The 27,812-nt window shown below is 39.1% G+C and overlaps 1 protein-coding gene across 1 annotated transcript; it reads left to right on the forward strand.

Annotated features, from left to right (window-relative positions):
• The first annotated feature begins 353 nt into the window (after nt 1-353).
• LOC139720469 (transcription initiation factor TFIID subunit 2-like) lies at nt 354-27,284 on the forward strand. Its single transcript, XM_071631825.1, is given in 29 exon segments — nt 354-472; nt 1,206-1,260; nt 2,603-2,675; nt 3,651-3,741; nt 4,175-4,293; nt 5,685-5,788; nt 6,300-6,538; nt 7,400-7,502; nt 7,951-8,069; nt 8,929-9,142; nt 9,515-9,841; nt 10,343-10,435; nt 10,861-11,037; nt 11,535-11,644; nt 12,355-12,420; nt 13,112-13,244; nt 14,217-14,336; nt 15,866-16,006; nt 16,954-17,064; nt 18,039-18,149; nt 18,859-19,075; nt 19,635-19,704; nt 20,538-20,642; nt 21,353-21,390; nt 21,393-21,451; nt 21,973-22,068; nt 23,729-23,893; nt 24,963-25,092; nt 27,016-27,284. Coding segments are annotated over 29 exon segments (3,714 nt in total). The 5' UTR covers nt 354-413.
• The last annotated feature ends 528 nt before the right edge of the window (nt 27,285-27,812 follow it).

The raw sequence follows: 27,812 nt of genomic DNA on the forward strand, positions 1-27,812 counted from the left end.
GGCGGGAAGGTGCTCATTCTTTTTTTTTTTAATCCCATCACCCTTGGCCTTGGAATGCTACCTGCCAAGTCGATTTTCAAGAAATAAAAGTATTGGTAAAAGTTCATGCGCGGTTTAAAAAAAAAAAAAAAAAATGTGCGCCCTTCGGTTGTTCGACTCGCGTTCACGGTGGCGTTCAATCGTTCGAACCAGTTCGAACTCACAGTTTCCTCTCTTTTTGTGTGCGCTTCTGTTGTTTCCAACCACTCAACACCGCTAGCTAGCGCAACTACCGCACTGGTCGATCTTGCGTGGTGCCTCAGAGCTCAATGATTGTCAATGCGTAAAATGCGTGCGTCGTCCATCTCCATCGTCAGATCAGCGAGTGTACTCCAGCCAGTCGTCTACTGAAAATAAATCTACATGATGCAGTCATGAGCAAAAGTGCAAAGAAACCGGATAAATCCTTTGAGACTCCGAGGCCATTCAGATTATAAGTATCAAATGCGCGCCCCGAGATCTAAATTATCCCGTTTTGTGTGGTAGCTCGAGTTGTGGCACGATCTGAATGAGTGTGTAGTCCCATACGTAGAAATTCGTGGTGGATTGTTGTGGAACTAAAGTTGTTTGTAAATATTGTTGTAACCGTTAGGCCCTAGATCTAACGTTAGTTTATTTCTAACATAGACCTCTAAGACTCAAACATTACACGTAGCTTCTATGCACGGCGCTGTGGTAGTGTGAAATCATGTTATTGTTCTAGTCTGTTTGTATTGTTCATTTGAATAAACACAATTATATAAATTTAACTTAGATCTCTAGACTTAAGACTAATTAGTAATGCCCAGTTTTCGTTGGAACCAGCCAACTGAGACTCGAGAGGCTAACATATTAAGAGTCTATATCAAATTGGGAGTTAGACATCTAGCTTCTATCTCTGTGAAGATCTATCATGTAGACCACTAAGTTTGACGTGGTTTCATACTTCCTACACCCCCCCCCCCCCCCCCACACACACATTTTAAAGATAGCCAGGATAAAAGAGATCGGTCACAAATATCTTAACGTTAAACCTTGAGCATGTAGGATGACTTGTTTCTATTGATATTTACATTGCATTGAGGATTTCTTTTGATGCAATCTTATTGCCATGCAGGAAGCAAAATTTTTGCTTAATCTGAGTATTAATTCGTTTTTTCTCTCCCATTTTTTGGTTTCTATATCACGAGTCACCAGATACTATGCATCACTGCAATCAACTTCTCAAAGAAGTCTATGGTGGTAAGTACTGCATTCACAAGCCTCAAATTTCATCAAATTTGGGTCAAGGCTACTTTTTTTAAAGAGGGCACAAATCCACTCAAAGGAGCACAAGGGAGTTACGAGATATTGTGGCCATGATCAATTAGATTTTGAAATGGGCCTTCCGGTCAGTGGGAGGGGCATTGCGGCAAATTGCCGATTGTTTGTGGGTATTTTGAGCATCACATTCATTAGGATTTACAAGTTTTGCTTTCTTCTGCATGAAGATTTTTAAGGCAAATGCAAAGTGAAAGGATATACAATCTAAGTACTTCTTGCTACCTGCAGTGTGTAAACACTAAAAGTAAGCAATGAAGGACAATGTGACATTGAAAGGGTGTGTACAGTTCTGGCCGAGGTGAGGATTTAGCTTTGAACGTTTTGCGAGATATTCAGAAACCACTCTGAGATATCAAAGAGCATGCAATTCTAAGGGGTATCAAAAGTTTATTTGATGAAAATCGGTTTTGAAATGGCTGAGATGTCCAAAAACAAGGTGAAACAAAGAGATCCTAATAAAAGGCGTGGCCTGTCGCCTTTTATTATTCTCACTTTTTTGGATATCTCACCATTTGAAAACCAATTTTCATCAAATAAACGTTGCATCCTTCTTAAGATTACATGCTCTTTCATATTTCATATGAGGTTTCTCATTATCTCATTTAGGAATGTTAAAAACATGAATCCCCACCTCAACCAGTACTGTACAGTCCCTTTAACCTTCATGTGATTGATTGATTGTGTTGTTACTAAACTTACTTGGGAGAAGGTGAGATTCATATGGTGAGATTTATTTGGGATCAATATAATTCATTTGGGAGAGGATATGAGCAATTTCTCTGCAAATCATTTTTATTGTGTCTTGATGTATGTAAAAGAGAAATTTCTGTAGATATTTTGGCAAGACTTTCTTATGTCGCCCCCTCCCTCCACTCATACCCCTCCACCTGCCAATACAAGCAAATGTTTGTGAGTGCATCTACCATGCAAAAGCTAACTATGTAAAAAAAATGTAGAGTGGAATGGCAAAATGAGTGGGGGGGGGGGGGGGAGAGATAAGAAAATCTTTCCGATATTTGCTGTCAACATTATGCCATCAAAAGTCTGCCAAGTGTCGGTAGAAGACTACAATTTATACCAGGGTATGTTACTGTTGACAAAAGAATTGTCGAAATTGATACCTGTGTATCTGTATTTATAAAACTATGCTCAAATCTTCTGTCCAAACAAAACTTTTACTACCCCTTACCCATTCATCTTTGAAGAGAGGAAACTAGTTTGATTCATTATTACTTAGCATTTTCTGCTTATCTTTTGGCAGGGATACACCGAGCTGCATCTGCTGCCTCTCAGGTCCAACGTCAACAGGATCAAGCTCAACTGCAAACAATGCAATATCCTTTTCAGATACTGTGCACTCCCATAATATAACGAACATGGGTATAACTAAATTTTTTTACAACAAAGTGAAACAAAGTGAAACTTTGTAACAATGAAGTGAAAATTCAAGTCCCGAAATTGTAATCTATATTTTTGTTCTTCATTTGTTCGGCTGTAATGAAATTTCAATGTAACAAAAGAAAACTGTTGAACCCACTGACTTTGTTGTAACAGAGTGCCCAGTAGGCCCTATTGTCCTCCTCTACTATGTGTTTTAGAATGGGCTATGCACACTTCTTTCTTTCTTTTTCTGCCTGTCAGCACACTGCATAGTACAAAAATTACTGTTTCACATTCCTACTTTGACAGATGGGAGCAAGCTATGAAGTTGCTATTACTTCTGAATGAAAAAAATTTTGGTTATTCATTATTTATTATGTATATCAACATCAGAGCAAGTATTGCGGTTGAATTCAGAAGTAAATGTGGCACTTGTTGAGTTGTACTTGAACGCAGTGTGTCTTTATTTGGTGATGTTGGATAACTACGGAAAGACATTGACAATATTTTGTAAGGAATATTCCATGCAGGAATGTGTGTTCCATACAGACTTATTATAAGTGTTACAGTTGATGAAAATTTTCCAATTAGTGCAACTCTATGCAATGCAAGGCCCTGGTTAATCGTTACATGTATATCACTGACTTGTGAATTTGAAGCCTAAAATGATTTGCAGTTTTCTCAGTAGGGCTTTAGTAACATTCATCATGTTGCCTCAAGTGTCAGGATATTTTCTTTTTTGGTTTCATTTTATTTTGTGTGTGTGTGTTTTGTTTTGTTTTGTTTTTTATTTGACAAACATTCAATTTTGAGCCTAAAATACATCATTGATAATGAAAGAAAAGTTGAAAGGGCTGAAATAGAAAGGATGACAGAGTTTGTCCCTAGAGGTTTATATTCAACTCCTTGACCGTGCACTGACCATCCACGAGTCTATCGAATCCTGATCAATGACCAATGGGATGCCCAGTTCGTCTACAGCGACCCCACCCTCGCTATCTGTCAGCATGAAATGAAGCAGTAAGTATTAGACCAACTTTGCACATTCAAATTTAAGGTTCATTTGGGGGTTTTTTTTGCAGATTTTTTTCAACACAAGCAAAATAAAAAGCAGGCAGCACAATAAAGGAAATGAACAGCAGATTTGTTGCTTTGAAGTTGGTTCTTTTATTCATGAGATGATAGCGATCTACTCATGGATCGTTGGTAATGGACCCTGTGTGGTTGTCCTGTCATAAACTGGGAGCGTGTTCTTTCTGGGACAAGTTTTGAAAGAAGAAGAATATAAAATTGATGTCGTGCTTGTTATGTTAGTCATTCTACATCAACACCTAATCCATCTCTGCTGAGTGTTGGACGAGTGGCGCCAACGAATAACATTGTACCTGCAAAAGAGCGCCCTCACCATCACCTGGTAATGACGTTTCTTCCAATGCTGCTCTTCCTCCCACAGACGGAATCTCGTGTTCTTCTCCAACCGCCACCAGGAGTCGGTGGCATCCGTCGATGCCGACCAGGGATGCGGGGAACTCGTCATCAAGATACCGAAGGCAGCCATGCACCTTGTGAACGGTGAGACCACCAGAGGGTCGCTTCGTAACAACTCTTTGCAATGGCAACTTTAACAGCCATTTCATTTACTGTAACTAGAGCTTGAAGGTTTCCAGGTGATTGGCTGTTGCCTAGTTGAAGACTGTGGTGACTGCAGCTAAATGCAAATTGCAATTTTTGCACAACATTTTGTGCATCGGGCCCTGGAATGCTTTGACTTTAGTCTACTCAAATGTCCAGCTGAAGCAAGTATGATTTTGTTTAAGCCTACAATGTCCATATTTGCTGACGTGGTGAACAGTGAAATGGATGTATGATTAAGGCAGGAATATGTAGAACAATAAAGGCATATGATTGATGACACAGGTTGATGATGTGATGTCGTGTTGTTTGTAAACACAGATTTGCTGTCATCATTGTTATCAACTTTGTTTAGTCTTCATTGTCATCAATTTTTGTTAATCTTTAAGTGCCCAGGCACATAAACTTGTCAAACTTTTTCATTGGCATTCAGTAATCCCTCCAAACTTGATCTATTTTTAAAGTTTGAACGCCCACTTATACGTAGCAGTAGGGAACTTTCGCTACACGACAGGAAGGCTGAGAGTATGTGGAAGCAATCAGATCAGCTGTGACCGTCCTCGCACTCAGACGCCCATCCCCATTTCTATTAAAGCAGTTTCACTTTTCTGCGTGGACGTAAGCATAGCGACAAGATTGCTGATTGACTGGCTGCTCAATCGTGCCCAACATCGCGACCGGACGCTATTTTTGCCGAGAACCATTGTTATTTTCCCCAGGATGGGAGGTTTTTTTGTATGTGAGCATGCCCAGAAGCAAATTGCGCTCAGAGCACGCTCAACTAGCAGCCGCGACATGCTTATGAATGTTCCCTATTGTGCCTCAGTCCAACGTGAAGGCCATTCAGACACAATATAAATTGGGGGATGAGGTAATCTGTATTCCTTGGAAGTTTGTTTCTGAATGTCTGTGCCTAATTTTTTGGGAAGGAAGCATTCCAGCTTACATACCAAACTGCAAACAAAACACAGTAAGGGTTTTGTGTCAGCCTGTGATGTCCCAGAAATTGTTGCAGCGCCATCTGTGGGAGCCTTTCATAATCGACTGGGGGTTGATAACAGTACCTAGTCTGTCCCTTCCGTCTGCTATTCATGTACTTGTAAATATTATGTAAATAAGATGTTTTGTAATTTAGATAACACTGGAATGGACCTAACTTGTGGAAAACAAGCAAGAACTTACAAGAATCTTCAGCTAATTGCAGGAGACAGTTAATTAGAAGAAGCAGCATGAGGGTTAATAAACCATTGATGACTTTAGTATGCTGGACTCTCCTATGTCTAATAAGAAAAATTCTTGAAGCGAGGTAGCATTGTGTTTCTTATTTTCAGAGCAAAAGACAATGAGACTGAGCATTGAGTTTTCCCTGGAGAAACCAGCTGGAGGAATTCACTTTGTCGTATCTGACCCGGAAGAATTTGCCAACATGCCTGAGGTATGTTAGTTATGTTAAGATGGCGATCCCTCACCTAGAGGATAAGCTAACTTTGAGTATAAGTTGTATGGGGTGCCAAGTGTCGCATGGTCTCTTTCGTCACAAAATGACTGATTTTGTGACGAACTGGATCATCGTGTTGAATGACTTATCATAGCCATGAAAAGTCTTGTACAGGTGCCATGGCAGCGAAGACCTACTGCAAATGAAATAATTGAAAGATGCTATGACGGGGGAACCTCACTGTAAAAAAGCTGCATGGGATCACTGACAATTCTTCATATTGGGGATCTTATATCAGGGATAAAAACGTTGGAAATGAAATGAATGAGACCTGCAAAATTACCCCATAGTGTTTGGTATCTCGCTATGTTTGATGTGATGATGGTGTTCTGCTGCAATGTGAGCAATCAATGGGGATTTATATTTTCTTGTATTGAAATGAACTGCGAAGACAATAACAGCAGTCATAACAGAATGGTGAAACCTTTTTTTTTTCGTTTGGTTACAGACAGCTGCCCACATGTTCACCTACAGCCACGAGAACTCCTCCCGCCTTTGGTTCCCTTGCATCGACTCCTTCTCCGAGCCATGCACCTGGAAGCTGGAGTTCACCGTGGATGCTCAGATGGTTGCCGTGTCCAGCGGCGAGCTCATCGAGACAGTCTACACGCCGGACATGTCCAAGAAGACGTATCACTACATCCTGAACATTCCCACCTCGGCCTCCAATATTGCATTGGCTGTTGGGTAGGTTCTCACTCAAAATCACCTTTGTTATGCAAGTAGTTAATATGTTTGAGGGTGATGTGTCATATTGAGCCCACCGCACACTGTACAACTCGCCACTATACGACTGACAGACTATGGATCTGAATCAAATAAGCCTGGTTATTCCGAGGCTATCGTGATTTATAGGATCCAAAATCTGTCAGTCGTATAGTCTTGAGTTGTATAGTGTGCGGCGGGCGTTAAGAAATCTGGACATATTGCTCTCTGTTTTTACATTGGTGGAAGTGAAGAAGCAAGAATTGATACAGATTTGAATGAAGAAATTGAAACACCTTCCACAAAAGAGGGGGGTTGATTATAGCAATCATCACGGTCTCTAATCAGGAAAAGATCACTCAGCTGAGACAGTCAAATATTAAGCATACACTTTTTATAAAGGTTGGCAGTGACAACCAAGAAGCCTACTTAAGACTTGCTCAACATTGCAACAACTTATACTGCTGGCCCACTTGATTTCAGACATTGAGTATGTACATTTGTATGTATGTATGTATTGAGTAAGATTTGTATGTATGTATTGATTATGTACAGTTGGAAGGAATAGTTTATTACCAGATCCCCAGAGGAAAAATATTTATGAATTTTACTATGTTTTACAGTGAACTTTTTCATTCAGCAGTAGGTGGTAAACAAAGGACAGGCAAAGATGGCTTTTCCCCCTCCAATGACATGTCATGTTTTTAGTGAAGGCAGAGCTTAGCTGGTTAATCACTAACTGAAGCAGTTACAAGCTCTGCTTTTACTTGGTTTAGGCCTTTTGTCGGCTGTACAGTGGTTTCTCAATAGTTAATTTCTCCTTTCTACCATTTCTCTTCCCAGTCCCTTTGAGATAGTGGTTGATCCCACCATGCACGAGTTCACCTACTTCTGTCTGCCCAAACTCAAGCCTCTCCTTGAACACACCACTGCCTTCTTCCACGAGGTAAGCATGATATTGATTTGATTTGAACTGATTTTGTTTTACGTGATTGCTTGGGAAGCATTGAATGCTTCTATAAAGCAAGCAGGGATGGGATCAATGGTACTCCAAAGACAAGGCAATGAGGATATTCGTTGCCCAGGGGTACGGTGGCAGAAGCCATAACTCCAACCAGGGATATAATGTTTGAAAATATGTGACCTCTTTCACTGAGCTGCAATGGCTTCATTTTTGCAATTCAATTTGCTATAATCAAAATTCGAGAATTGTGATTGCAATAATATGGTCTCAGACAAATTAAATATCTCAGTTATAATTATGATTCTTCAAATAGAGATTATACTCGTGATTGCAAGAGAGATTTTTCTACCATTTGAAAGGGAGGATTGTTATTTATAAAGCGCATTCGTGTTTAGATGGTTAATGTTTTATTACCTTTTTTTTCTTCCAGGTGGTAGAGTTCTATGAAGAGACGCTTGGAACATGCTTCCCATACACTTGCTACAAGCAGGTGTTTGTTGACGAGGCCTACGATGACAGCACTATCTATGCCTCCATGGCTGTGTTTAGGTATTCGTAAAAGGAGGTCGCCATTCTTCGTACTGAAAAATGCTAGAATATGCAGTCACAGTGAAAATCATCAATTATTACAAATGCTGTAATGATATGAGTGATTAGATGGTACATGCCAAAATCGCTCCCAATGATTTTCCTTGCAGTTTTAGAATAAAGCTAAAAGGATAAGGCATGATTTTGTGACAGATTTCTTCATATTCATGATAATTGTTCAGAAAGAGGGAAATAGCCGCGGTATAATCAAATTTGCACCAAACAATCTGATAGTAGTGATCATGTCAGTGTACAGGTGCAAAGAAACAGGTATGGCAGACATGAGATGAATTTGTATCCTGTAAGAGTAATAACCAAGGATACCTACCTCTTCTCCTTCTTCCCTGTCTCTCCCTCCCCCCCCCCCCCCCCCCCCCCCGGGGAAAAAAAGAGTCTTGATGTAAGTTCTAGATGAACATTGATTTTTCAGCTGAAAGAAGTGTCATACAGTATGTAGTAGTCATTCAATTTGACATTATTAGGGGTTTTTTGTGTCTCACATTTGTCTAAAAAAAAAAAAAAATTCATCATCAGGTAATCTATTTTTTTCAAAATCAAAACTCTTCATCCAACTTAATTTCAAAACTAAGATTACAAGGAGCAAGAATGTAAATAAGGAATAGAGCAAGTACCACTTTTACAGTATGGTCTTTTTATCCAGGATAGTCCTATTGGATGGTTTAGCACTATGGGGCAGTTTATGTACTTCTGGGTTGCAGGCAATAGTTGCATTTACGAGCAACATTTCTGTGATACTGCACATTAGAGAATTACAAAGTGCAAGAAATCTGCACCGATCTATCTCTTTATCCCCCTGCAGCACAAATCTGTTGCACTCAGCGCAGATCATCGACCAGACGTTTGAGACGCGGCGTCTGCTCTCCGAGGCCCTGGCTGCCCAGTTCTTTGGCTGCTACATCTGCCCGGAGTACTGGGACGACACCTGGCTGATGAAGGGAATCTCCCGCTACCTTACTGGTCTCTGCTTAAAGAAGATGTTCGGCACGAACGAGTACAGAGCACAGATATATGAGGTAAAAACAGACTGCAGGTACAAAAGACACTGTCAGCTCTGCATAGAAAGGCCGCTCAAGGGAAATCATTACAGACAGCTTTCTGTGCAGAATTCTGCAGCCATTTTGAATTTGCATAGATATACATGTATTCATGCACAATGATATCAAGCATTGCCCGTAAGATATCCTACAGATTGGGAAATTGTGTTTTTGAGGGTTGATGTTTATCAGCAATTATGAGAATCTTATCTACACGGTATCTCTATATTGCTGACACGTATCTCATTTTCTTGATATTTTCATCTGACTCTTTTATGTGATGAGCTTAAAAAAGTTGATGTTGTTTCATGGGAAAATGTAGACCAGCTGTCTGTATCTTTGTTGCCATAGGAACTGACCAAACTCTGTAAATACGAGCAGGAGACGGGTGGCATCGTGCTCCACCCAACCCCGATGGAGGAACACTCCACCTCCACCGACCACACTAGGACTCCCGGGGGTACCAGCACCGCCTCTGCGGGGGACAAGACCACCACGCCCAGTACCTCCACCGCGGCCCAGTCCACCACCAAGCCCCGCTCGTGGGGGGCAAACCTGCACTTCCCGTGTGCCAACCCCCACACTGTCTCCTGGAGACACTGGAAGATGATCATGCTCAAGTCACATCTCATCATGAGGCTGATTGAGATCAGGGTGGGGCAGGAACTCCTCTTAAAGGTACACTCTCATCCAAACTCATCATCAACGTCCCTTTGACAACTTCTTCATCCAAAATCTAACCAAGACTAACGATTGAATCTGTCATATACCACTAGACATTTCTTCTCATGCTTTCTTTTATTTTGATTCTTCTGTAAATGTATAAAAGTGTGTCAATTTTTTGCCCATTCTAAGATGAAATGGTATTGGTATCTGCATAACATATCATTCACATAATTATCAATAGTGATTCTTCTGTAAATGTTTGAAAGTATGTCAAATTTTTGCCTCTTCTAAGATGAAGTGTGTTGATATCTGCATGACATATTATTCAAGTAATTATTAATAGCACTCTTGTTCATATTTTCATGACTTGTGAAAATTTTTGACCTTGTGATGCTGATTTCGTTTATACAAGTGGAGAAATAGAACTTACTGAAATGAAATGGAAATGAAAAAAATAATAATAATCATATTTGCTGAGATCTGTGTAACCCATAAGTGTATTATCTCTTAAAGGTGTTCAACAAGCTGCTTTCGTTGGCTACACAAGCTTCCCATCAGAAGTTCATGAGCAATGCCTGGAGCAACATGCTGGTGTCTACCACTGGGGTGAGTTCTCTTCGAACTCTGTGACAGAATTGTCATATCGCTCCTGTCATGTATGATGTTACGAATTCACTTACATGTATCTGGGGCAAGTGAGTCGTACTGTGGGGCTTGTGAAATAACTGGGTACTTGCCTGTTAAACCGTTGAGTGTACAATGTTTCTAAATCGATCAATGTGTGTACATAGAAACAACACAGCAAGCAGTGTGCCTGGGGAGCATTTCATGAAGCAGTTTGTCCGACAAGTTGTCAGACAAATTGGGCTCTCAGCCAATCAGATGCAAGGATTTCAATAGCTTGTAACAGTTTGTCAGAAAAATGTCCGACCAAAATGCTTCATGAAATGCCCCCCTGTTCTGCATTGCTGATGCATGATGGGTAATTATCACTTCACGTTCTCTACCACTCGGTCTCTTCACCAAACCAGTTCCTGAAGTCGATATCGACGGTATCGGGGAAGGACCTGAGGCTATTCATCGACCGCTGGGTGTGTCAGGGCGGGATGGCCCAGTTCCACGGCAACTTCCACTTCAACCGCAAGAGGAACATCGTGGAGCTGGAGCTCAGGCAGGACCCCGGCCGGCCCGGGATCATGAAGTATGTGGTGAGTATGAATGCAACCCTTGTCCCTCCCTACCTCTCATGACTGAAAAGGGAAAACATAGTAGAACTTTCTCATATGCTGGCAAAAACTGTTGGTATTAGCTCTAAAATATCCACATATGCATAAAAAATATTTAAAGTAATGCTGTGATTACACAGTTTCAGTTTGGTATTGACTAAAGTGCAAAATATCAGCGGTCAATATCAACCATATAAAATTTTGTCGAAATTTGCACATGAAATAAGAATGAGTGAGTAGAGCATTGGATATGCAGCTTTACAAGCAACAATATTTAATACTCACATTTTATTCTCCCTATACAGTTTCTCTGTGAAATATGAACAATTTGGAGAAACTTAACCCGTTGAGGACTGACTGATTTTGCTACAACACGCATTTCCAAGACACTTGCCCAAGTATACTCGGGACTCATCCTCAGCGGGTTATTATGCTTTCACTGTTTGGGACCTACAAGTGTACCATTGTTCTCACTGCAGGGTCCACTAAAAGTGACGATCCAGGAGCTGGATGGATCCTTTGAGCACACACTACAGGTGGAGGATAATGTGACCAAAGGAGAGATAACATGCCACTCCAAGAGTAGAAGGTGATTGAATGCACAATATATATTTCATACTCTTCTTCTCCAGAGAGAATATTAATAGTGTATGAAATGTGTGACTGTTTTTCTGGTTATCTATCTATATGTTTGACTATCTATCTATCTATCAATCTGTCTGTATGTCTGTCCATCTATCTACCTACAATTGTATCTGTCTTTCTGTCAATCTTTTGATCTATCTATCCATCCATCTTTATCTATCTTTGTATCTACAGGTCGTGTAGCTATTAAAAACAAAATCGATATATCATGTTTGTCATTCTTTGGGGAAATATTTACATGATTATGAATCTATCTGTTTATCAACACTCCATGTGGCTATTGAAAAACAAATATATAGGAATATGTTTGTCATACTTGTATGATTCTTGTGAGGAAATATGTGTAATGGTAAATTGCCACTCTCCTAACAGATTTTATGTTCCAACCACTACACCATTAGACCCCATCTTTATACTGTAACGTGAAACCTTTACAATATTATGATTTTATCATTGCATGTTACAGTAATGGCCTTATACTCTAAGATGCCATATACTATACACATATACTTTATATGCCACCTTTAATACTACTTTGAGAGGGGACAATGAAGTTCAGTCTGATATTGTGGGACAGGAATGACAAAAAATCGTTAAAAATTTGGGTGATCAATGTTGTTCGTTGAATATTCTATCATGATACTTAATATACAGACACAAGAAGAAGAAGATTCCACTCAAGAATGGTGAGGAGGTTGACATGGACTTGAGTAAAATGGAGTAAGTACCAATGATTCCGTGATCTGCATTCAACAGGAATAACCTGCCTATTTACATAGAAAATTGAAACTCATAACATGTTTGTTTTTTGGTAGAGTACATTTGCTCATATATTTCAACCACACTGTGTATAATGTGTAAATACTTTCATTTATTCGTTAATCCCATCCCCCTTTCAGACTGCAGTCTTCTTGTGTGAATATACGACATAGAGACATTTTGATGTGTCTGAATGTCCATATGTTGATATTAGCTGGCATATTCATATGACGTACATTCGTGTCTGCAAACTACCAAATGAATCCAATGCAATGTAAAAAACACAGTGCGGAAAGTTTGTACAGCACAATGGAGAGACTCATTCATATTCATGAGCTTCTCATGACACATGACAGAGCATTAGGTCTGATAGTGCCATACGATTATCATATTTCAGGTCATTGGGTCTGAATTGTTGATACATTGCTCAACTTGTATGTCCATATGTCATGTGAATATACGATAAATTGGTGTGTCTTAAAGCTCTGTTAGAAAGTCTGTGATATGACTTGTCTTTAGTTTAAGGTTTTGTCAGCAGACATTACATTTGACTGCTAAAATGCGTTCTTCAAGTGAAGTATCTCATATTCAGCAAGTTAGTCTGGCCTCTAGACTGCAAGGTTCTCTTTTTTCACTCTGTATGTGTGTCCAGCCCTGACTCTCCAGTGCTGTGGATCCGCGTTGACACGGAGATGACCCTTCTAAGGGAAGTCATCTTTGACCAGCCGGACTACCAGTTCCAGTGCCAGCTCCGGTACGAGAGGGACGTGGTAGCACAGCTTGAGGTAAAGACTTCTGGTCCTTCATGAATTCCATGAACCCGTTCCTCCCAAAATTCTACAAGAGCCCTAACTGCCCCCAAACGAGATTCTTTTTGCCCTTCGACAGAGAACAGACTGATTGATAATCCACCTGTGTGAAAGTACAGTGTAGTCAAGCGGTACATGTATCCTCTTTCCACGGTCAACTGCATGTGCCATCGAACAATGCAAAATATTGATCTTTGGTGCATTTGATAACGCATTAGCAGTTTACAGCCATTGGTCTTCTATGTTGTAAGGGTTACCTTGTCCATCTCAGTTTGGGGAAGTTTTATTGCCACATCATGCCACTCAAGCGAGGATTACACAAAAGAACAAGTGAAATGTAGCACCTGTTGCTTGCAGCAATGCAGTAATTATCTCTTACTGTATGTATAACAAATTCTGCTCTGGTGTTGACCGTCTTCAATGAGAGATTAACCACTGATTTCTGTCTTTACATGATAGTAGAGTAAAAAGAAATTTTAAAAAAAATACCAAGAGTGGACCATTAAATGAATAGTGGTTCAAATAACAAAGTGTATTCAGTATGGAAATGCACAACCTATGTATAAAGTTTTGGTCTTCTGCAAATATTGAAAGGTAATAGATGAAAAAAAAAAATCATGAAAATTATCTTGATTAGGCAGTGCACAAAAATGTGTCAAACAGGAAACTAAATGGGTTAATGCTGAGTCTAGAAAAACATATTAACAGCTTTCTGTTTCCATGAAATTATCAGATAAAGTAAGTGATGCACTTGTGGTTGTGTTTCAAACATCTCAAAACTTTGCATGTCAGAGTAGATCTTCTACTCATAACATCCCCCCCCCCCACACACAATCACATGTAGCTTTGATATTTATAATATGTTTATAGATGGGCTCTGATATCATATCTACAATTGACCATGAATTTGTGCAAATAAATCCCAACTACCTTCAAACTTGTCTTCAGGCCCTGGAATGCCTCCGTAAATTCCCAAGTCTGGATACGACAAACGCTCTGAGTGATATCATTCTCAACCCCTGCTGCTTCTACAAAGTGAGAATAAACGCCTCCTTCTGCTACGCTCAGGTGAGTAGTTTGTTCCTATTCCTCTCTATGACTATATGCCCTCTACTTCACCCACTGGTATCCAAGGTCTTCCAGCTGGTAGGTGAGGAGACATTAAGACTGTGAATAGATCCTTGCTGTTTCTGTTACTCTACACTGATGTCTTAAACTCTGTATAAGAATATGTGTTTGTTTTACTGAGTGCTGACATATGTAGTTTGTTACAGACGTCGAAATTCATGACCTCTCATTTATTGTGTGTTTCTTGTGACTTGTTGCATTTTAGCTGTCATTTGGCCTTGCATTCCTCTGTATGCTCCCAGGTGTTCGAGTTGCTATTTCTGTTTTCCTTCTCTATTTCCTGTGAGAATCTTGTTTTCATGGTCTCTTCTTCTCATAATGTGTCCACTTTATCCTCATTCCATTTGCTGTACTGTATTAGCATGCTGATTTTACTGTTAATGCTCACTCTTGTGCTTGAGCTACCACCCAATTCGTTTTGCTGGAATTATATAAAATGAATATTCAGAACTTTTTTTTTTGCATTTGTTTACATCATTGCCTGCGTATTCTACTCTTTTATATAGGAATTCAGTGTTATTTGTTTGTTTGTTTTATTGTTGTTGTTGGGTTTTTTTTCTTGGGGGGGGGGAGGAACATGAACATTCAAAACTTCTAACAATACAACATGTGGTCCATATGAATTAAATTTGCTAAAATTTATCTACCTATGTGGTAATACAGTACTCTCCGCATAATCGGGTAGGCTGGAGCACAGCGTTTCTTACCCGATTAAACGGAGTACCCGATTAACAGAAGAACACGTCTCATTCACAATTGACACACACAATGTGTATGTACATGCATAGTACACTGCACCAAACACCTACACCGTATGCTTAACACACGTGCTTGCACGGCACATTATACATATCTTGCACTTGCTCAGTCACGAGTAATAATTTACACTCTTTTTATGAACAAATATATCTTCAGAAAACTCTGTCGTTTATTAAGCAGAGAATGCGATAAGCCGTGGAAATTTGACATTCAGGATTTCTTAAATTGTTATATCTGTGATAAAATATGGGTAGTATTAAGATTAGAAGACAATTATTTACCCATTTATGCGGAGAGGCAACCCGATTATGAGGTGATTTTAATGTGCATTGGGACTGATTTTGACATTACTACCCAATCAAACGGTGTACCCGTTTAAGCGATACGCGATTACGCGGAGAGTACTGTACCATGAATTTGATGCTGTGATAGATTTTAAAATGTAACTCATCTTCGTAGAGTCTGTATATTTCTGTTCAAGCTCCTCATAAAGTTTTTGACAAACCCACCAGTGTGCATTCAAAGGCACGGCATCGAACATAAGTGACATCATTTCTCATTTGTTCGGAGAGCACAAAGTTTCTTTGATTCGTTGTACGGGGCCGCAATCTTAAAATTCCAAAAACACAATAGTATGGAATAGGTGTCAGTGACAGTAAGAGAGTTTATAGCTTATCTCTTCTCCCACACTGGCTTGATTGCGTCAACAGGTGTCCAACGAGATGGCAGAGTCCTTCAGCGGTCATACCGCCCTCATTGCCATGTTTAGGAAACTCTACAGCTCGTATTCCTGCGAGGACATCGTCAAGAGGAACAAATTCTCCGACTTCAGGGCCTACTTCATGCAGAAGGTAAATCCTTTGCTATACAATTTGTGATATATTTTCTACAGGAGGATGAGCATATCTATAGATAATGAAAGTCAGGTTTATAATTTATTCCTCTTCATCATATTCTATGAAGTTATTGTTCTGTGAGTTTGTTTGTTTGTTTTTTCTTTAATGAAAAGACATTGTGAAATGGTGGGGATAGAATATAATGTGCATATTATTATAATCCTTTTCTCAATTTTGTATTTACAGTCTATTTCTGTGTCCATTTTGGATTAGGTTATAAAAAGTATGCTGAATTTGCAGTTGAGAACTGCAATATCTATGTGAGAAATAAGTGTGATTCTTTTTAGGAGAAAGTTATTTTATTACCCACCTTGAAAATGGATATAAAGGGAATTTACATTTTGGGTTGTAAGACTTTTTTGACTTTTTAAAAAATTATATCACTAGATTTGCAAAATTTATAAAAATAAAAATGCAGAAAATAATACCACATATACAGGAGCTATATATAGAGAATGGTGAATGGATTTTGTTACGTTTCAGGCAGATGCCAACTGTCTATCCAGTTGGATATCAAAATAAAGAGGAGATCTGACCAGGTTTAATCCTCTACTGTATACGCTATATATTTAGCGGGTCTAATTTTTGTGAATCAGAAGTTCTGACAATTTCTGGAGTGGTTAAATTTGTGATTATGGAGTACAGCACTGAACAGAGAAATGTATGCAAGCCTGCCACAATGATGTCTGGACCAGAGTTAATATTTTTTGCATTTTTTTGAATTCGCGAATAGCACCCAACTTGCGAAATTTGCAAAAATGAAAGCTTCGCGAAATATTTGGTGTATACAGTATCATACAAACTGCCAATGTATACATTCTCCAAATCTTCTATGATTCATTTGATTGTAAGCATTAAAAATACTGATGGTCATCAAGTCATACCCTCTGTTTGTTCTTTAGGTGATCCCTCAGGCTGTTGGTTTGATTCGCAACAACCACTCTCTCTGTCCGAGGGAAAGCCTCTGTTTCCTGGTTGATCTCATCAAGTACAATGACAATGCCAAGAATAAGGTAAGAGAAGACTTGTACGCTTCTCCGTTTGTCATTTCATATGGTTTGTTTGTTTGTTTGCTTTATTATGCCTTTCCTACAGAGTGGTGCCAGAGTCTATATGACACTGTGTCTTTTCCTGTCCGCTTTGGAATTAGTTTGTGATCCCAAATTGAATCAGTAACAATTTGGGTTGATAATTTGTATTTTTAACAAAAATAGATTAAATATAAGACAAAGAGTGTGAGAAAAGAAGAATTGTGAGTAGTGATATGCTCATACTTCTCTTCTAGTAAGCACAGTTATGTGCATTTCAATGAAAAAATTGGCACGAATCGTATGTATATGTTTGCATTTTCAAGTCAACAGAACAATTTTTGTTTTTGTGTATGCTCATTGTGATTCTTGCAGTTCAAGTGTGGTTCAAGGGTTGTGTGATATGTGGGATGTAATTACCTCCGCCAAGGGGGGAGGTTATGTTTTCGTTACCGTTGGTTTGTTAGTTAGTTTGTCCGTGTGCAAAATAACTCAAAAAGTAGTGAACGGATTGGCATGAAACTTGCAGGAAAGGTTGAGAATGACACAAGTAACAAACGATTAACTTTTGGTAGTGATCCGAGAAGTGGGGGGGGGGGGGGGGGGAATTTATGAAGGATTTTTGATATTTTGGCAGGTAGGGTCAATGAGTTTGGGAGTTCAGGCTGCGCGTATGTGAGGTTTGCATGCGCGCACTAAAGTGCGTGCTCTAGTTTCTGCTAGGGCGAGGCACGCCGTGCAGCTGAGTGTTTATGACGTAACAAAGGCTTCTACATTGGGAAATAGGGTGACTCTCAGCACACAATGCTGTAATACGTACGGGTGGAAATCACTGATATCTCTATGGAAGAACAAGATCAGTGGTGGAAATGAGATACTTGGCGGAGGTCTGCGCTCTCAGAGTGCTTCTCTAGTTTACAGTGTAGTATATATCTACTCCCTTTCATTGTGTGTTTCAGTTTTCTGACTGCTACTACCGTGCCAGCTTGATTGATGCTCTATCAAACACCATCACCCCGGCCGTTGCCATGGTGAACACCAGCGTGGAAAACCTCTCCCCAGAGACAAAGGTGAGTAATCTCAGATATTAACTTCTCAAATTAGTATTTGTGGCATACAAATGTCACCTTTAATCTTCTCACAGAAAGTATAACAGTTGTGTTCTAATTTGGTTGTGATCCATCTTTAACTTTCTTGATGCGATATAAGAAATTTGGAGTGATTGAATAATGTTTATAGGGCTTTGAATGACAGGGCTGTAATCATGAAAGATATACACTGTATGGAGCAAAACATTATCTGAGGTGATTATTTTGCTTGTCACGACTCTCAAATGGTTGATATTCAAATTACTAAAATTCTTGAGTCAAGTTGTTTTTATTGCAAGTGATTGATAAATTGATTGATGAAGATGATAATGACAATGATGATGATGATGATGATAATGATGATGAAGATGGTGGTGACGTTGATGGTGAAGATGATGATGATGATGATGATGATGATGATGATGAAGATGGTGGTGACGTTGATGAAGATGATGATGATGATGATGATGATGACGATGATGAAGATGGTGGTGACGTTGATGATGAAGATGATGATGATGATGAAGATGGTGGTGATGTTGATGATGAAGATGATAATGATGGTGATGAATGATGATGGTGATGAATGATGATGGCGATGATGACGACGAATGATTATGGCAATGATGACGATATGACAATGATGATAATGATGAATATGATGATAACAATGACCACCTTGCCTACCCAGATGGTGCTGGAGGAGGTAACAAGATGCCTGAACCTGGAGAAGCTGCTCCCCTGCTACCAGCACACCGTTACCATCAGCTGCCTCCGGGCCATACGTCTACTCCAGAAGAACAGCCATCTCCCCAGCGAGCCAACCCTCTTCCAGGCCTACGCCCAGTACGGCCATTTCATCAAGGTCCGACTGGCTGCCCTAGAGGCTCTCGTAGACTATGTCAAAGGTAGCTCAAAGATTCTTTCTTTCAGCAGTTACCAACTTTTATGTCCTTGGGCCCTTGTAATTCCGTCTTAATCACTGGTAGTTATACCTCTTTTTACAGCTCTCTGTGCTTTATGAAATGCCACTAGGTTGTTGTTTTTTAAGAGGGAGTGAGATTTAGAACATTTGGTATTTTTGCACATTGACAAAGTGTGCCAACAGAATGGGAGGGGGGGAATACTCAAATTTAAGAGACAAAACGAAAGCAAAAAATGTATTGTATGATGAACTGGCAATATAGATCTAAAAGGGCATTTATTTTTTTTTTTTTTAAAGTGGTACAGTGTCATTTTGAACCATTTTCACATACCATTTGAAATTGTTCTAGAACAAGGATATGTTCAGCCTAATTACAACTTTAGTAAAAAATAGCTGGGCTGTAACAGAAAAACTAAAGGAGTACAGATTCATTTTTTTTTCCACATAAAAAGTCATCTGCTCCAATTCATGACAGTTTCATGCAGCCATAATATCATGTTTTACAGAATATAAACCATCCCATTTTTCATCCCCTCCCCCAGTTGAAGCGAGTGCAGACATCTTTTCTTGGCTCCTGGACATCGTGGAGCAGGATCCCGTACCAGTCATCAAGTAAGTTTGTTGAATGTCCTTCCTTCCATATTTCTTTCCTTCCTTCCTTCCATCCTTCCCTCCTTCCTTCCTCCCAAACCTAGGAAGAAACTGAAGAGTTTGTTCGCAAAAACCGATAAGTCCATTTTTAAAGATTTTGAAGTACGGTATCTGTCATAAAGTACAAAATAATACCTTTTTAATAAATGATATATTGGTCACTACCTATAAAGGTACATTTTTGAAGTTATGGTCAAAAGAAGCAACAATTTTCTTATTATTCTCTTTATTTTTCTTGACCTTTAATCGCAAATATCTCCATTTGGCAAATATGGACTTATCGGTTTTTGCGAACAAACTCTTCATCTCATTCCCGTGACTGTGTCAGGGTATCTGTCCCCCTTTCCAACTTGATGTTACTCGTGAGAATGCATCTAATATCACGCTCATGAAAATAATGGAAGTGTGCTTGTGCTTCCTAAACTCTTGGCACCTCTCCCCCCACCCCCCCCCCCCCCCCCCCCCCCCCCCTACCAGAAGGTTATGCTTTTACCAGCATTTTTATTTAGTTTGCCTGTTGGCAATATTTATATGTCACTTGAAAAGGTATGAATGGATTTTGATGACATTTTTTTTTAATAGATCCGTTGTGATTAAAAGAAGAGGTGATTAGTCCTGGATGGTGATGGGCAATACTGGATTTGGTTTCATGAATGATGCGTGCAAAGTTCGATGGCATTACTAACAGTTTTAACATGGGACAATGTTAATTTTCCCTGAGAGGAGCATGGATTGCTGCCAAGGGTTGGTTGACCGAAATTTTGATAGTTAATAATTATTTTCTCTGCCCCCAGACATAAGCTCCTGAGGCTGCTGATAGACAACCCTCCATTCAGATATCGAGATGACTCCAAACTCAGTACCGATGAACTGGTGGAAAGACTCTGGGCCTACATGAAGTAAAGCCTTTTTCACATTCTCTCCTTGTTTTAAGCATGTTTTTCTTTCAGAATTGTACTTTGAAACTTCTTTTTTTTTCCATGTACAACAACCATAAAGAGGAAATTCCACCAATACATGGGAGGATTCAGTGAATGAAGAAAGTTGAGTGCAACACACCCCTGAGTGAAAGTTTGAGGAAAATCAGAAAATGCTATCAACAGTTTAATACAGTATGGATTTGTAATGTATTGGTTATATCCATATGTATGTGTATTTCAATGTAGTATTCAAGAAAAATAAAAATTAGTGAATTTTTGTGGACAAAACCGAATGAAGAGCTGCTCAACACCTACAGCAAAGAGTTGCCAATTTGCCTTACTTTCTAAACTTTAACAGATCAAAACGTTTTTGTGAGTGGCTAATTTTTTTTTTCACTAATTTTACTTCAATCTCATTTGATGTTTTCATACAAAGCAACATGAAATCAGGATGGGTTTTCCCTTTAGAATTTGGAAAGAATCTTACTGCTGGTGACTAAACAATGATGCCATTTTTTGTTCTTCTCTTGCTTTTGGCTTTTGAAGAACTCTGATATCATAAAACATGCAAATTACCACAGTCTGCTCATTTGACACTCTAACATTGATTACCATGAGGAGATCACATTTGCTTAGACTCATTTGTCATTCTTCACTTCTTTTTTTTTATATTGTGTTCTCGTTGCTAGTTCTGGTACCTCACATGACTCGAGACTTCGCTGTGATGTGGTGATTTCTTCTTTACGCTGTATGGCAAGACGAGACCGGCTTGTCTACCGCTGCCAGAGGTACATGTACTACCTCTTAACTCTTTTCTTCCCATGGGTCAGGTCTTATCCATGCAGAAAGCTATTTGTGGGTTAACCAATACGTGAGAAGTAGAAAATAATAAAAACATAAGAAATATATACAGTGCAAAACATAAGAACAAAAGTGACAGGTTTGTTGTTGTGAGTGGGAAAATTCAGTCTTTATAAACAGAGATGAGTCATATATATATATATTTTAATTCATTACCGGTACTCATTTGGGAAACATTATTCTTCATTTTTACACAGTTTCCATATGTTTTATACTTCTTTAGGCTGAAATTATGGACATATCTCAAATATGCATAATAAATTATTAATTGCAAATCATTAAAAAAGTGCATGTATATATAGTAAAGATGACAGAACAAAGGTTTCAGAATGCATTTAGACAAAACACATTTTCAGAAAGAGACATTAAAATCGAATAGAATTGAATAGAATTGTATATGTGTGACTCAAAGCTGTATGTTTTTTGGTCGCTCACCCTTCACTTCCAGCTTGGCTTTGTAGTTAATCTGAAAGAGAGAACGACTGCCGTGAACCCGTCCATCATCCCCGACGAACCGACAGAACGAGACAGCGGGGACACTGGGGTGAGTAGGAGATGTAAAACATTTCATTTCTCCTCCTGAGGCATCATCTAGTTGTCGGTATTAAGACAAGAACGTTTAATTTTGCTGCGCTTTCTCGCAAAAGAGAAGAATGTTGTAGATGTAGGGTGATCAACCTTTAAACTTCACCCGGGTAATTGGTTTGTGCAAATATATAGAAGCAAAACTTTGAGAGAAACAGTTTGATCAAATTCTTAGCAGTAGTAAGAAAATTATTATTTCTTAGGGGCTATGATCAATCAAACACAATTTGGAAAAAAAAAAACTATTGTTATTGATGACAGAATATATTTCTTTGCATGGAGGAGTTGTCAAGAAAAATATTCTCAATGATTGTAATACAGATGCATGTACTAGTGGAAATTTACTTCGTGGGAAAATGAACTCTTCTTACTTCCGAGTACATATAGTAGTACAAAGCAAATGGGAAAGGGGGGGGGGGGGGGAGGTTGAGGGCATTGTGACATTACAGAATTGGCAATGTGTGTTTGATCCAGACTTCAGATTACTATAATTTTGCTCAGTTTTGATCAGAGTATGCTCACACTTTCATTGTCCCGTTTGTGTGTATTTCTGCTTCTATTCACACAAACAAAACAAATTTGCATATATATGGTAGAATTCCCCTTTATTTGTCTTTGATAATTAATCAGCATATCTCAAGCATTGCTCGTTTTGAAAAGAAAACCAGCCTTCAAGAAACTTCATTGTACCATGGACCTACTACACATGGACATTTATCGCGCCTTAGTTAATTCATGCACCTGTTTATGTCAAAGGCGTCACAAAAGTATTTTAAACATGCTTTCCTGCTTTGATCTCATCATCACCGCCGACAGGCAGCCTGGATATAAACAAGACGGCGCTTTGGGGAATACAAAAATTACATGCGCAGAAGATAGTAATTCTCTTCAATCAAGAAAAACGCATGTGCAGTTGTAGTATACATTGCGAAATTATCGCTGAAGTAATTTCATTTGCGAAATGTGCATACTTTACAAGAAAAAGCAATTATTTTGGCAGGTTGGTTGTGATTTGTAATCTAATTTTCACCATTTTTCGCACATTGTTCCGGAGTAAACATGGACAGGAACCATGGATGACATGTATGTCCTATCATTAAGCCATGTTACATGCTTATCCACAAGTGTCCACTTCAGTAATTATCAATTTTGTAACAGGGAAACTGTCATGTTTTTGGGTTTGCTGATCCCTTTAATCAATGTTTATTCAAAGGCAGATGAGTCTAAAAAGGCACCTCAGCAAAATAAGACCGTAATGAGGGAAATGTTTCTTTTGTTATTGACGATGCACGATTGCACAATCGTCATTTTCCAAGCACCTGAATGTGCTCATTAAGATGCACATAACCAGGTGGTGGCGGTGATGATAGGATCAAAGAAAGACCTTCGTTACTAGTCCAAGTGTGTAGTAGGTCCATGATTGTACAGTAATCAGAACAGTAAACAGATGTAACAAAACATACCATTTTTGGTCTGTAAAACTGATTACAAAACATACCATTTTTGGTCTGTAAAACTGATTACAAAACATACCATTTTTGGTGTGTAAAACTGATTGATAACAGCAACCTACTCAGACAATAAATCTTGTCTACGCTTCTTTTATTTTTCTGCACCAGGTGTTCCAGGGAGATGCCTATGTTGATGCGGACAGTGACAGCGACCAGGAGAATGGCCCGAGAAACCATTCCTCCTCGTCACCGGGCGTCGCCTCACCAAGGGTTGCCAAGCGGGAAATGTCCTCACCAATTGATGTTGAGATGGAGGTGGAGACTGTCTTGCCAGTAAAGGTGGGTAATGTCACACCCCACCCCCACCTTACCCCAACGTATGTGACCATGCATCACAAAACCAACAAAAAGTCGCATGCCTTGATTTTACGTGAGGATTCAAAATAGGTGAAATGTGTCAACCAAGTCAGTCTTGAGTTTTTCATTTTTTCTGAAAGAGCTGTTCTTGTACTTCTTAAGTTTGGAATCATAAAAGGAATGGGAAAGTGTGTTTCAGTAGTTTTTCTACAACCCTTTTTTTCTGTAAAGTAGTGAGATCAAGTATGTCTTAGAGGCCCCTTTTCAATTCTTGGAAATCCTTTGCACACTCTTCACTTTCATTTCTCAAAACTTTTGAAAGGATAATGCTAATGCTTTGAAAGTTGCATTAATCATGGAGAGAGTGTGTTTATAAAGCATGGTCAATTTCAGCTTAATCTGATAATCCCGTCATTGTTGTTGCTCCGATGGTTTTTTTCCTGGTTTTTGTGCCATTCATCACACAGCTGGCATGGCTTGGTGTAAATTAAACGCTTGAATAGACCCTGTACTTCAGAGCATCTTTTCTCAGTTTACACTCCCCAGAGTGTGTGCTTTCTTTCCAATATTTAGATAGGTTAGGGGAGTCCATTTGAATTGAGGTATACATAATTTTAAAGGGGCTGTACAGTACTGGTTGAGGTGGGCATTCATGTTTTTTTCATATTTCTAAGTGAGATAATGAGAAACCTCTTATGAAATATGAAAGAGCATGTAATTTTGAGAAGGATTCAACGTTTATTTGATGAAAATTGGTTTTCAAATGGCTGAGATATCCAAAAAAGTGATAATGATAAAAGACTACAGGCCATGTCTTAAATTAGGATCTCTTTGTTTCACCTTGTTTTTGGATATCTCAGCCATTTCAAAACCGATTTTCATCAAATAAACTTTTGATACCCCTTAGAATTGCATGCTCTTTGACATCTCATAGAGTGATTTCTGAATATCTTACAAAACGTGAAAAGCTAAATCCTCACCTTGACCAGAACTGTACACACCCTTTAAAGCTTAGATGTTAGGCACTATCACAAACTGATGTGAGTTCTTCCCTCCCACACACCAGAGAGAGAGGTTGGACAGTGAGGAAGCTGACCCTCTGATGTCAAGTCTAGGTCAGACTGAGGTCAAGATGGAGGTCAGGGAGAGGTCACCGTCATCTCCTCTTGAACCAGGTGAGCTTGTTTGATCCTTCTCCTCCCTAAGAACACTGAGGACATGTGTCGTGGAATTATTTAAAGGGGAAATCCAGTCCAAATATGAGTTATTCTGATAAGAAAGAGTAGAATATTATGAGTTCAACGGTAAAATTTTGATTGAAATCGGATGAAAAATAAGGAAGTTATGACATGTTGAAGTTTTGATGTTTTTTCAGGAAACAGTTCTTGAACGGTCAATATGAATATGCAAATGGCAAAGTGAGCATGTCATCCCCTCACAACTTGCAATTGTACCATATAGTTTGTACATAACATTTTGAAATTCCAATTTTTCATTCAAACACAATTATGCCCGAGGCTCAAATCCTTGTTTATCTATAAACCAGGGCTCGACACTAACGGTGGCCCGGTGGCCCGGGGCCACCAAAAATGAAAGTCGGGCCACCAAATTTCAAAAAAGGGCAAATTTGGTGGCCCGCCTCGGTCCACCGAAATTTTTTGAAAAGTATGTCAATAAATTCGTAACTTTTTGCGCCGGAAATTAGCATTTAAATTTGTTCAAAGGATGGATGAAAAGGACTGAATGAATGCCTGAGAGTGAGTGTTGCAAGTTTGTTGAAGTTTATTTATGAGTAGATATGTCCAACTTCTAATTCTTACTATCATAAATCTTAGATATTTGACTCATTAAAAAAAAGGACTTTTAATGTTTTTTATTGTTGTTGTTTTTTTCGGGACACCAAATTTTTCTCTCGGGCCACCAAAAATTTGAAATTTAGCATTTTGGTGGCCCCATCGGGCCACCAAACAAAAAAGTTAGTGTCGAGCCATGTATAAACTGATCACTATTCTGAAGTTATCCAACCAGGAGTAACATCATGTTTCAGACTTCAATGACAGAAACATTGAATTTTTGCCATTTTTTTTTTTTTAACATGATCAATGGAAAATTGTGAGGTTATGACATGGTTAGCTCACTCGTTTGCATATTCATATTCATATCCACTGTACAAGAACTGTTTTGCAGAAATTAGCAAAACTTAAAAATGTCATAACGTCCTTACTTTTCATCCCATTTCAGTCTAATTTTTACCATTGAACTCGTAAAATTTTACTCTTTTATCAGACTAATAAACTTATACTTAGACCAGATTTCCCCCTTTAAAGTGATCTTGAAATCACACTTTAAAGATGATAGGTTGCCACGTAAGATTTTTTCTTTCTCTTTTTTTTTTTGTGTAGCTCAGCTCAGATAGTGACAGAGAATATTTCTAGCTTTAACATGATGTAATAAAGATGTGATGATGACACGTGTACATTTATATAGCTCATTTTCTATATGCATACACTCTTCATGTCCAAATGCGCTTTACAATGGAATCGTTAATGAAACAAGTGAGATTTATGACCCATCATTGACTATGATAGGTCAGTACTGAAGTATGTATTTATAAAGTGAAACTGAACTCCCATCTTTACATGTAAGTAATTTGTTTTGCTCTGTACTGTTTATTTGTGTGCATTGTTCTCTAGTTGAATCATTTTCCATCTTCATTTCTTTTGAGCACTTGAACATTTCTGTGGATATAGCACTCCAAAACATAGCCAGTATTATTAGTGGATATTCCTTATGAATGGAATGAATGATAACAATTCCAACTTCTGGGAATGTCACTTATGTAAAGACTGTATGAGTTTAATGTTTGTAGACATGCATAACTTGTGCATAACTCATGGCCACTATTTCTCAAATATGTTTAGTATTTGCTGGTGACTGTGAGAATCAAATGTGCCCAGGCCAAAATGAAATTAAGGTGAAAGATTGCCATTTCTTTCTTGTCAAGATGAACTCAAAATTATTTTAAAAAAAACATGAATGATTGCCCATCCGTGATGCCTCTTGTACAAGACCTTTGCATTCTCTCTCTCCTACACCAGGAGAGCTGGATGACAGTTCCCGAGACAGCTTCACTGCCGTTGCCAAGGCGACCCCTCAGCCCAGCTCGCCCTCCTCCTCCTCCATACACAGCCTCCACCGAGACGACTCCCGCTCGTCCCTCGCCAGCGACCCCGGCAAGGGCGCCGCCGGTCACCACTACCACCACAAGAAGAAGAAGAGCAAGCACCACAAGCACCGACACAAACACCGACACGACAGGCCCGACAGGCAGGACCAGCCGTCTCCAATCCCTCACATGTTTGACTGATCTGAAAAAAATATGGGATATGCATTTGATTGAGAATTTTGCATCCAACAGCTCCAGCTATTTTACCAGACAGTAACTATTTTGTGTTGCTTGTTCATCAGTGAGAGATTAATATTATAGGAAAAGGAATTTGCTGAAATGTAATGCCTGCAAATGGTTTCCAAGGTCTTACACCACACAGCTGAGAAGAAGGCTGCATGCTCCTGACTTTGTATGAACTCGGATTTCAGAGTTTTCACTCTATCACTATTAAACAAGATATTTTTAACCCGTTGAGGACAGTTTGATTTCGCTACAACACGCATTTCGTATAGACACCAGCCCGAGCATACTCGAGACTCATCTTCAACAGGTTAAAATGAAACTCCACTCGTCTCTTAGTTGACTTGAATCAGTATTTAATCGATAGAGTATGGTCAAACAGAGCAATACAATTCATCAAAGACTTGACTTAACCCTAACTAGGCCGGGGGGGGGGGGGGGGGGGGGGGGCCCTCGACGTTTAGCCCTATGTATCGCTATCGCGAG

Source organism: Diadema antillarum, unplaced genomic scaffold (assembly GCF_040938485.1).
Source record: "Diadema antillarum isolate AM-2024a unplaced genomic scaffold, OU_Dant_1.0 scf00000128, whole genome shotgun sequence".
NCBI lineage: Eukaryota > Metazoa > Echinodermata > Echinoidea > Diadematoida > Diadematidae > Diadema > Diadema antillarum.